Source organism: Coturnix japonica, chromosome 1 (genome assembly GCF_054131305.1).
Source record: "Coturnix japonica strain WE chromosome 1, WE-NBRP24, whole genome shotgun sequence".
Lineage (NCBI taxonomy): Eukaryota > Metazoa > Chordata > Aves > Galliformes > Phasianidae > Coturnix > Coturnix japonica.
The window spans coordinates 161,330,143-161,342,278 of NC_140663.1; the positions used below are offsets into that span (position 1 = coordinate 161,330,143).

Sequence of the window (12,136 nt, forward strand, 5' to 3'; positions counted from 1 at the left end):
CATGAAGCAGGAAGTTCAGCATGGTTTCTCCCTGCCATGTCTTTGCAGGGTTTCATCGTACATGTATTCCTCCTCAATATTATGCATAAAGTTACCTTGGTACCAGAGATGCCAGTTTTTCTAATTGGAGCTTATTCAGCCCACAGGCACTGCGGCGAGTGCCACATAGTCATACAGTGAAGTCACCAAGGTTTGAACTTTTGCCTATATTTCATTTTTAAGTCTACCTCACACTTCTGCATTGCAGAGCTGTACCCACTCACAGCATTGTTTCCTTGACAGTCAGGTGCTTGATTTGTTCTCTGCAATTATTTGTGTCATAATGCTGAGCAATGCAAATCCAAAATGTTAAAGACTGAACCTTAGGTTCCCCAGCAAATCTACATGGTTTCCCTGTTTCACGCATCTTCTAAATGTGGATTTCATGTAAAAGCCATTAAAATCACTGTGGCTCGGAGATGTATTTCTCTACACAGTGCTAAGCAGCCAGGCTCACATCTCCATGCATACCCAGATGTGGAAGCTACCCAGCATTTCCTTAACGCTGTGAAGATGATTTCACAGTATTCTCACAATTCTACTGATTCCTTTCAATTAGTGTCCTGTTTTGTTTTTCCCCACCGCGATTCAGGCTTGACATCTTGTCACTGCTGTCCTATTGGTTTCACCTGAAGACCGCAGCAGGTGAGGTGTTTGGCCTTCTCAGTTGCTGATCTCTGCAGGTGGTGCTTGCCAGGGAAGGACTGACTAAATGCAGCGTGGATCTGTGTCTCAGCACTTGTTAACAAAAGCTTTTCTTTGGACTGGTGTTTGTCAGCCATGAGCTGCAAAACCAACACACTCTTCTGTGCTTGTGACAAAAACCCAGCAGTGAATTATTTGACATATTACCTCGTGTTTCGCAAGCTCTTGGAGCACCTGCTGTTTAAGTTGCCATGTTGGCATCTGGCTTCATGTTACACTAGACTTTCTTACTTAAATGCAACACCTTATCTGCATGACTGTAAGTGAATGATAGTTTATAGTGAAGAGGTAATTCTGCTTTACTCAGCTGGGTCATATTTTGTTTGCAGATTAGATTTTAACTGCTCTAAGATCAATCTGTTGACTCACTTATGTCCATGCCATGCAGCATTCATGGACAGTAATTTGATTTCTGGATCTGGTTAAGAGTAACTCTGCAGTTCCGAATAAAATTGGCCATTCCTAAACACCACTAGAATCACATGAGATTGTTATCCCTGCAAACATATATTCTAAAATGGGAGATGCAAATGGACTTCACTGTGTTTGCCCTGGAGGAAGCTGCTGCACTCCTCCTGCCTTTGCACAGTGTCTGGTACTTGGCTCTGGTGCCCTGAAATGTCAGGTAGTGCCAGGTGCTGCTCGCACAGTCAGGGCTTACACCCCAGGCTATGGAATGCTGCCTCAGGCCATGGAACTCACGTATCACAGAATGTCCTGAGTTGAAAGGAGCACGCAAGGACCATCGAGTCCAACTCCTGGCTCCACACAAAATAACCCCAAATCCAATCCCAATGTCTGAGAGCACTGTCTAGATGCTCCCTGAGCTCCGATACTTGGGCCATGTTCGCTGCCCCGTGCAGGCTGTTTCATGCCCACCGCCCTCTGGTGCAGAGCCTTTCCCTCACCCCCAGCTGCCCCTCCCCTGCAATGGCACAGGTTGCCCAGAGGCTTCAGGTTCTCCCCCTTAGAGATCTTCCAAAGCTGTGTGGACATGGCCCTGGGCACTCTGCTCTGGGGGTCTCTGCTGGAGCTAGGAGTGGGCCTGGTGGGCCCAGAGGTCCTTTCCAACTGCAACCAATATGTGGTTCTGTGATACTGTGATGTCTGAACAGAATGGAGGCAGCCATTGGGTTTCCTCTGAGCCACTGGCACTTGCTTTTTCTGGCACCCAGGGGCTGCTGGGGGTGCAGCTGAGCCCCTCTTGTATGGAGCAGAGGTGGAGCACAGCAGGTTCAGCTCCTCCAAGCCTGAGCTAAACCACAATGGCCTCACCCTCATGCTGTTCTCTAGTAACTAATAGTTTGCAGACTTCCAGTTGCCCAAAGCAGCTCCACCCACTGCAGGCTGAGACTGTTTTTGGGACCTGCTGGCTGCTTGGGCTTGGGTTTGGACTCCAGCAATAGGACTGTGCTATGGAAGGGTGGGGAGAAGGGGAAGCAGGGAACCTCCTCCTGGAAAGATACTTAGGAGTCTGACAGCTTTTTATGTTCCGCTTTGTTTGCAGAAAGTTCCACTTTCAAGCTGTAGTTAACATCTGGCTTTTGAGGTTTGCCAGCGGATGTTACAGAAGCTGCAGGCAGACTATTACAGTTGTTTCACCAAATAAAAGGAAGATGGTGGCTATTTTTAGTCCTCCTACGTGCTCTGGGGTGTTCCAAGTCTTGATTTAGACGCTTTATCAGGATTATCTGTGGGCAATTAGTGCTTGTACATCTTGAAAGTCTCAAAAGATATCAGTGCTGCTTTACTGTATATGGCACACTAGCTTCTAATTTAGATACTGAATTAAGAAAGAAGCAGTGTTAGAGCATCATTTGGCTTTGGAAATGACTTAAATGACAGAGGGGAAGATGAAGGAAATCCTTGAGGCTGAAGAACAGATTAGAATCTGGAGATCTGCTGGTCATTTCCAGCTCAGCTGTGCTCTTCCTGTGTCACTTGAATCACCAAACTGCTTTGTGTCTGCTTCTTATCTGTGAAATGTGAATATTACAGAGGTGAACTCAGTAACCTTTGTAAAGCATGTTGGGAAAGCATTAGGCTTGTTGATGGCGATAAGCATGCTTTCAAGGCAGGTGAAAAGAAGCAAACCTGCATTAAATGTGCCTATGAAACATATGGCCATCTTTGATTCGGGATTGTATCTGTACAGATCTTCCAATGTGATTTACTGGTAAATTTATTAGTTAAAATTCCACAAATGCTTTAATGCCAGCAAACCCCTCAAGTAGAAATGTACACATCTTTTTTCTAACTTCGAAACAAGCACTTACTGCAGCAACACAAGCTAATGGGGGTTGATTCTTAGCACATTGGGAATCAAAGTAACGTGATAATAATTCAGGTTGGTTTCTGATAGAAGATGCGTACACTGACTAAATAAGTGCCTTATTTTTAATACAGTAAAAACAGTAATTTCCATGATAACCACCGCTGTGATGGCAGCACTGGAAATCGTCAGTCCCGGTGGATAAGTGGAAAGTAACTGGGCTCTGGTTGCACTTTAGGGCCTTTTAATGAAATTTGGAAAGAAAGCAATAAATACACTTTCTCTAGGAGGCTCTGTTGTATCCGGAGTCTCCTAATCTCTGTGTCTGTGACAGCAGTTTGGTAATAAAATTATTGATCGTGTCCATAAACAACCTTCTAACCTCAGTTAGTAGTGATGATAAATGAACTACAACTAGTGTTCCCCTGCTGCTATTTTGCAACAAGAAAAAGTGCAAAGGTTCCCTTTTATCACGCTCCTGGGTGGAGACACGCTGCTTGGACTTTTACTTAGTTAAACGATGGTGATAAATTTATTTATGACACTTAGGTCACAAGTACTTGGCCCTATACATTTCTGCTAGCTCATATGAATTGAAAAGCATTCTTAATGCTGCTGCTAAGTTCCAGGAATTTGGCAGTTCTTGTGTTGTATGGTGGTAGTTCGTGGATTATGCAGAAATACCAGCTATTTAATAGTCACTGATTATAATACTGATGTATAGTTGTTGCTAGTACAATGAGTTTATACAGTTTAATGTACAACTGGAAATGAACACAGTAACGTGCACTTGCAATGAAAGCAGAGATATCTACATGAAATAGCACAAATCCCACAGTTTTTCCCTATAAATACTCCAGAATCTCTTTTTCCTTACCATTTACAGAACGTGACCAATTCTCCATCACATTTCAGCTTTTTGCTGAAAATATGGCATAAAAAATTGTGTTAAAACTTCTCAGATGTTCTTAAATTTGGATTTTCTCTCTTGGCAGAAGGAAGAGTAAAGGAGAAAGGAGATGGGAAAAGTCTTTCTAGAGATTTAACTGTCCCCTTGTACTCTTATATATTTATAAAGGATGAAGTGTTAACTGTGCTGGAACATAAAAATACAAATAAGAAGTTCCTATTAGTGATGGTAGGGCTTGGGAATGAACACGAGCGGGCAAGGAGCCTCAGCTGTGCACCATGTTTATAATGTGAGCAGCAAAAGCTCACATGATACTGTTTGTGCATTGCCAGCATAGCAAGTGCACAAGTGGCAGGTGTGTGATGTGTTGCATTTGTACTTGGGTTTTTTTTCTGCAGCGAAACACGTCTGTCGATTATGGGATGTTATGAGCGGTATAATTGTGCCAGCAGAATTCCCTCTGTGCAATTTCAGGTAGTGGCCCATTTTTGCCATTTCAGTGATAGAGCCTGCATCCTCATCAGCAAGACCGTCCATAGTGCATAGATCAGGTCATAGTCATTGAGGAGAGTCACAGAATTGTTTGAGTTGGAAGGGACCTTTGGAGGTCAGCTAGCCCAGCTCCCTGCAGTGTACAGGGACATCTTGTGCTGCTCTGGAGAGTTACCCTCGCCTTGCGTAACACTCCCTCTGGAGGCAGTTTTTGGTGCCAAGTTTATAAAATATACACTGTAGTCCTAAGTAGTAATCACAGAGCCTGGCTCTTATTCGGCTGCAGTGGCTAAGTGAAGATTTCAGTGGTTAAACATCTGCGTTGATCTTGTGTACACTGGTGTTAATGAGTAACAGAGAATGCCAGTGGCAGCAGCGCTCCCCTGAGTGCAGCAGGGTTATACTTGTGCCAGATTGAGGTCAGAGCTGAGCTGAGCCCTTGAAGCTGCCAGACCTGCACTGGGAAATCAGATTGGGCCAGGTATAGGAGGAGCACATCCCAGCTGGCCGCGTGCTCTGTGATGCAGCCATCTCTTCTACTTGGGTTCCTCACAGCATTTTGGCCTTTGGCTCCTGGTGTTACATGGCTGAGTTGTTCTGTATGTTGTGCTGATTGTAGGTCCCACAGACCACAGATGCTGTTGTGTGGGAGTTCAACTTGATTGCTTGAGTGTAAACACTTTTGGAGGCGCCCTGGGCAGTTCCCCTGCCCTGTATCCAGGGGCTGCTTCAGGATGGCTCCGGCCTCCTGTAGGGCCTGCGCTGCACTGGCATAATGCATATGGGGCATGGAGATATTGCAGGTCCCTTAGGATGCCAAGTGGTGAAATATTGGTGATATGTGGATGGTTGGACTGGATGATCTTAGAGGCCTTTTCCAAGGTTGATGATTCTGTGATTCTCTATGTTCGACATGGCATTGGGTGACTGTGTTTGGGCAACAGAATCTTGCCTGAGGTTTCTGCAGATTACAGTGAGAGCTTTAACATCTGGTGAATGTACAGACAGACATCAGCACTTAGGTGTGGGTTATCTGGAGCTGAATACCACCCTAAATGCTAAGATGGACATGTAGGTGTGGGTTATCTGGGGCTGAATACCACCCTAAAAGTTAAGATGGACATGTTGCATAGGAACGGTAGCCAATAAAAACATGTAGTCTGGATTGAAGTCAGTGTTCATTTTAAATGGTTGTATCTGTAGAAATACTGCTGGCAGGAAAAAGGAAGATTGTTGAAATACATCTCATACACTGTTATAGGAATGTCCAGATAACATTTATTAATCTGCACCACTATAAATCATTAGATCTGTTTGTGTTTGCAGACTTATGAATCTTAACTGAGGGTGCAGCCTAAAGAACAAGATGTATGATCTTGCTTGCTAACACTGGTAACCCTGTGCCATAGCCTGCCTGGCAGGCTCTCATTAGACCTTCAGTTCTTGGGAATCTTGAAATTCCTTGAAATTTCTGACCAGCACTTAGAATTCTGGAGTCAGTATGTGACACTGATCTTTGCCCTGCATTACGTGCCGTGCATATCTATACCTGTGTCTGTAAATGTCAAATATAAACACAATTTCACTTGTAAGGGATTAATCAAGAGAAGATCATTTGAGGTCAGTGGAGCTACACCAATATGAAGCTGGTGATAGCTGGAGCTTGCTTAAGTACCTGAAGTATTGGAGTCTATGAATTTCACATTGGGTACTTTCTTCCTGGCAGTCAGCGTCTCTTGATCGGGCCCCTCCTGCCTGAGTAGGTCATTTACAACAATGTGAGGTTATCAGTCTGGATTCCTCTGTTTTTTTTGTTAGGAGAGAATTACTATTTCTCTGTTATTACTATTTTTCAGTGCAACTTATGGGTGTAAGCCTAAAAATACACCTCCTTCAGGATTGTTTATTGCACAGCAGATCAGTCTCGCTGTCATTTGAATCAACTACTGTAGGTGGAGTGCTACAGAAGGGGAACAGTCCTCTCTTTGCAAATGTTATTGCTCAAGATAAGTGTGTAAAAAGCAGATTAGGAGATGACATGTGACGTGTCCTTCCCTCAGTCTAAAAGTGCAGGTCATGAGGTGAACTTTGCCTGACTGGTTATGCAGGGAGTTTGTTTGCACTCGTGGTTCTTAGTGACAAGGCTTTGAAAAATAGAAATATAAAATGACTCTGATGAACTCCTGTCTCAGTTACTGTGTATGTGGAGACCCTCTACCCGTGTCTGATTCGGAGGTAAGAACCTTGTTTAACCTGTGCTTTTGCTGTCATGACCTTGGAGGGGGCTTAGTGCCAGCCTCACCCGCTGTGCTGAAGCTGCTGGTGTGGCAGCTGGGTGCTCACTTCCCTCTGAATGGCTTCAGCTCAGCCAGTCGTGGGCTGAAAGCTGCAGGGAAGCTCAAGTGTTCCTGAGTGATGGCTGTGACACCACAGAATTCAGGATTTATGGAAGTGATCTATTTAGGGGAAATTTCCTGTCATAAATGGAGGAATTTAATGTAGAACAAAGGATCATTTTTCATATCTCAATTGCAGTAATCATATTAAAATGCTATTTAATAATGCTGCCTACTAGTTAAAGTGGTTTCATACAGTGGAATTTCTCTTAGCTGTCAAAATCTGCTGTGCTGGTTGAAAATGTCACATAGAGCAGAAGGTAACAGAGGATGAGCCATTTTATACAGGCTTCATTGTAAATCAGTGGCTCCAGGCTAATTGTTGCTTTGAATATGCAGTACCTGAAATGCCTTCAACTTATCTAAAACAGAAACAAATGGTAGCCAGAGAGAATCAAAACGTAGCCTCTCTTTTTGGAATATTTTTTAGCTTTGAACGTTGTAAGAAATGCACTTGGGCAGTGTAAAGATTCTTGATAAGGAAGTAGGCTGATTTTTACTACAAAAAGGTCAGAGTTAGTTCTTAATTCACACAAGAAATTACAGCAGGGTTGAGTTGCTCACAGTGAATTGGAGTTTATCATTTGCTCCAGCAGGCAGTCGTGAAAATCAAACACAGAAACACCTGTCTTCCTCTCTCTATTTTTTTTTTCTATTCTGTTTAGAAGAGTCAGGAAAGGCCAACGAAACAATGAGAGTTTGGAAATTTAAGGCAAAAGTGAATACAAATTTTTAGGTGCAATGTTTTCTTCTCAAAAGCTTCAGAAGTTTTGATAGAGAAGTTTACAGCTGTGTTACTCCATGTGGACTGAAGTCCTTCAAAATGTTGCCACTGATAAGTATTTCAGTCAAGGCTGTTTTGAACTGAACTTGCAGTGCTAGTACAGATGTGACACGTATGGGCATTAACCTCAGTGGGCCAAATGGGCTGCTAAATACAAATGACATTTGTGTTTTCTTAGCTTTCTTTTTGGAAAGATTAATTTTCCTGTGTTTGTATTATAGTGTTGTATCACTCTTTCTGTTCTACCTGACTGGAGAGATAAGTAATTTCACCCTTCCAAAATGAATCATCTCACTAAACCAATTTGCACACAGCCACACAATCTGTAGATCTGACACTAGAAAGAGTGTGGGAAGGGTGGTGGGAGGAATGTGATCATCCGTGTTGGTTTCACATACAGTCACTTGACATCAGGAAACCTTCACACTGAGACTCACAGCTTGTTTCCATCACTGGGTGGAGGTAAAGCAAAGGAAAGTGTGTGGGTTTATCTATTTATTTATTTATTTAGCAGATGTTACATTTGTCATTTCCTACGTTCATGAAGTTCTACAAGTGCCATAAGGCAGGACTAAGGGAATGTAGTATTCATGGTAGTGTCAAAAGTGCCTTTAGGCACTGCAGAGGTCATAGATGAGTTACAAATGGTGTTAGTGATGTTCCTTGCCTAAGAAATGCTGCCAATGTTGTGTTAACTTTACACAGCACCAACAGCTCATGATATCTTTCCTTTGCAAAGTTACTGTCTTCCTGAATCATCAGCTGCGCTTGTTGTATTTATGGTAACACTTTCTTTTTAGCAATGTTAAGTTGATCTGCCATGTGAAAAACAATTGATTTAAGTATCAGAAAATTCTGTAGCTTATTTGACTTGTTCACATTTAAAAAGGTTGTTTCTGATGACCATTGGAAGAAGTCCTCATCCCAGGATGAAGAAAAGACAGACACGCAAAGGGTCACGCCCAGGAGATGGGGCTCTGGAAAAAGGTCTCGGCCCAGACCACTCTCAGACTATGGCCAAATGTCAATCAGAAGTATCTCTATACCTGAAGATTCAGTTGCTGTGGAGTCGCAAAAGACAGACTGCATGGATGGAGAAAATCAGCCAGGACTGGCTCCTGTTGGGTCTGTGATCCAGAGCAATACAGTAGGCTACTCCAGAGGGCGAAAAAGAAGACCCATCTCTGTAATAGGTGGGGTCAATTTCTATGGAAGCGGTCCGGCAGAAGAAATTGAAGGTCTGCTGACACAAGTAAGATAGAGATGTGCTCTCTGCAAACTGCATAAGACCCTTTCACTTCCTTGTCTTTATCTTCAGCCTAGAAAATAGAATGGATGCTTCCTTTTCTTCCTTCCCTTTTGTCAAGCTGACAGCATATACTCAAATTTCTGCTTTCCTTGTCACTAATTACTTTGTCTTGTTGTTAAAAAGCAAAACAGCATGGAATAAAACCGATACTGTGTTTGGGATATCTTTGTTGTATTGTAAATTAACCTTGTTTCTTTCTTGGAGTGATTGTTACTTCTCATATTGGTGTGTATGAGCTCATTTGTGTGTAATACAGCTCTGTATTTAGTTACTTTATAGGGTGTAGACTCTGAGGAACAAAGGAGTACAAACATGGGATAAAAGTGTATTGTTTGCCAGTCATTGCAAAATCTCCAAGAATAGATCTGTGCAAACCTGCAGTGATTGTTGTGGTGTTCAGAATCCTGGGATTATTAAGGGTACTTAAAACTAACAGGGAAGTTACTGCTGAAAACTAATGGGTATTTCTTCAAGCCAAGCTCAGTTTATTAAAGGACTATCCATCAGAGCAGCTATTTGAGTTGACTCTTTCTTTGCTCGGATGCTTCTGCAGGGGTTGGGCTTCAGTGAGCACATTGCTGGGACTGCAGTACTGTGGCTAAGACCAAAACTTTGGAGCATTCCCAAGAGAGGCACATTTTTAAGCCAAATGATGGCTTTCACAGGTCTGCCATGGAGTGACAGCACTAGGGAGGGAAGGAATCTGTATTAATGCCTTATAAAAGAAACATTACTTGTCTTCAAGTAAATAACTTTGTTGTTTAATTGGCTGATTGTCTACAGTGACTGACTACTTCTGTTAGCTATTTGAAGCAACAGATCTGACTTACTTTTTATTATTGTTTAGCGATAGGATCCTGAGACATTGCTACAGCACTGAGGAAATGAAGTTTGAAGATGAGGTTGCAGTTAAATTGTACTAAATGCACACTGGGTTTTTTTGACAGCCCTTAGTATATTTTTAGCTGAAATGTTAAAAAAAGAGAAGACTAATGAATCAGGAATACGTGTGTAGATGTATTTTACATGGGACCACTGAAAGACAAGAGAAGATTAAATATGTCTTTATAGTTTGCATGATGAGATTTTGCTGTTCAACATGGAGAGCTTATGCCAGGTCATTCAATCTGGTTGATGTGAAGTTGTTCAGGGATGACACAAAGTTAGACACAATTTCCAAATAGGTGGTTCTCTAGTCAAAATAAAGCAAAAGAATTATTTGACTAAAGAAAATGTCTTTTACGTAAACTTAAATAACTTAAGCTAAATATTATCTTTTTTTAATGTGACTCCTGGGATCTTTAGAGCCAAGGGATCATTTAGACCATTATTTTAGTCTTACAAAAGAAATCTATTTTACTATACGAAGGAAAAAAGCAGTCTAGGAAATATACGCAACTTCCAACACTGTTGGTCATTCTTGAGTGTTGGTCATTCATTGGTTAACCCACTCAGATGGGTATTTATTTGCAAAGTTGACCTGAAATCAGTTAGATTCCAGAGCATTTAGATGTGGAGAATTACAAGATGAAAATTACATTGTGTGCCTGATTGGAAGAGAAAACTATGGAGTTTCAATATAACAGAGAACTATAACATTACAGAACGTGATGATAGTGAATAGTGTTTAAGGAATGTCAGGTTGTGTGAGGTGGGCAGGTCTGCTGCTCGTGTAATTAGCTGGACTACCAGCAGGAACCATCCTTCATGCCAAGTTGTGCTCAGCAGAATGTTGAGTAAGTTGGTTACTAACACCGATGTTTCATGTTTTCCCCACAGCCCACCACGCGGCCGCCTGTCCCCGCACACCAGGTGCCCCCCTACAAAGCTGTCTCTGCCAGGTTCCGGCCCCTCACCTTTTCACAGAGCACTCCCATTGGCCTGGACCGCGTTGGGCGACGGCGGCAGATGAGAACATCTAATGGTGAGAAGTGCAAGCCCTTTTAACTTTGCATCTCAGCTTCTTGCCCTGGTTTGGCCAGCTCAGTAGCTCAGTGTGAAATAGGAAATGGTGCAGACAAAGCTGTGCACAGTTAGGTTGCTTAGTTTTATAACTTTCTTGTCAGTAGCTTGCCCTGTGGTGCCTGTGCAAACCTTGTTCTTCACACCTCCTCTTTGCTCTGGTTTACTCTTTTGCGCCACTTGTGCTCCTCTATTTTCCACTTTGTGTTCACATACTTGCCCACAGCTAATACTGAAATATGAAGGAAATATTGTATAAAATGCTTGAGTTCACACCCAAACCACACCACATATATTTAAAATATTATTTGTTATGCATTCAGCTTCTCTTCCTAGGTAGAAAAACCTTAAATAATTGAATAGCTTGTTTCTGAGAAGTGTTTGCAGTTGCATTTGCTTACTCAGAGATGAAGGCAGCCCAGCCAGATTTCTGGTCAATGATGGGTAGATTCTTGGAAAAGATTGCCTTTTTGGAAGCAGTACTCTTTATCAGCATCCGATACATGCTGTGTGGCTTTTTTTCTGTAATTCTTTCCTATTAGCATGCAATGTTATCTGTAGGTAATGTAAAGTCATATTTAGTGGAACATTTCTTGGCAGGTGAGTTTGGGTTAGTACCAGTTGTGTTCTTTCACACTGAGCATAATCTGAACAGTTGTGTTTTAGTGATGAGGGCTGGAAAGAAGCAAAATGTTCACTTTAGAGCCTTCACTGTCACAAAGTTCTGCTGAGAGGCTCCACTCTGCTTCTTTGCACACAGAATCAGTAAAGTTGCCTGGATCAGGGCCTGCTATGACTACAAATTCAGCAAGACCAAGTGCCAGGTCCTGCACTTTGGCCACAACCCCAGACAATGCTACAGGCTTGGGGTACAGTGGATGGAAGAGTGTGTGAAGGAAATGGACCTGGGGGTGTTGGTCTGTGCTTGGCTGATCACAAGCCATCACTGTGCACAAGTGGCTAAGAAGACCAATGGCATCCTGCCTTGTACCAGAAATAGCACAGCCAGCAGGAGCAGGAGGTGATTGTCCCCCTGTACTCAGCTCTGGTGAGGCCAAACCTTGAGTACTGTGTGCAGTTTTGGGCCCCTTGCAGCAAGAAGGACATTGAGGGCCTGGAGCATTTCCAGACTAGGGCAGCAAAGCCATGAGGGCTCTGGAGCACAAATCTATGAGGAGCAACCGAGGGAACTGGGATTGTTTAGTCTGAAAAAGAGGAGGCTCAGAGGAGACCTTATTACTCTCTGCAACTACTTGAAAGGAGGTTA

General features: G+C 42.8%; 1 protein-coding gene across 9 annotated transcripts in view; it reads left to right on the forward strand.

Annotated features, from left to right (window-relative positions):
* Positions 1-12,136, forward strand: part of SPATA13 (spermatogenesis associated 13) — a 130,361-nt gene that overhangs the window by 95,140 nt on the left and 23,085 nt on the right. For 5 of the 9 annotated variants that reach the window (XM_085555437.1, XM_015852092.3, XM_032442162.2 and 2 more), the window contains 2 exons: positions 8,488-8,850; positions 10,687-10,831. In XM_085555437.1, the coding sequence (XP_085411563.1) occupies positions 8,488-8,850; positions 10,687-10,831 (508 nt within the window). Of the gene's footprint in view, positions 1-6,316; positions 6,654-8,487; positions 8,851-10,686; positions 10,832-12,136 lie in introns of those variants that run through there. The other 4 variants (XM_085555457.1, XM_032442163.2, XM_085555467.1 and 1 more) reach the window with 2 other exon arrangements.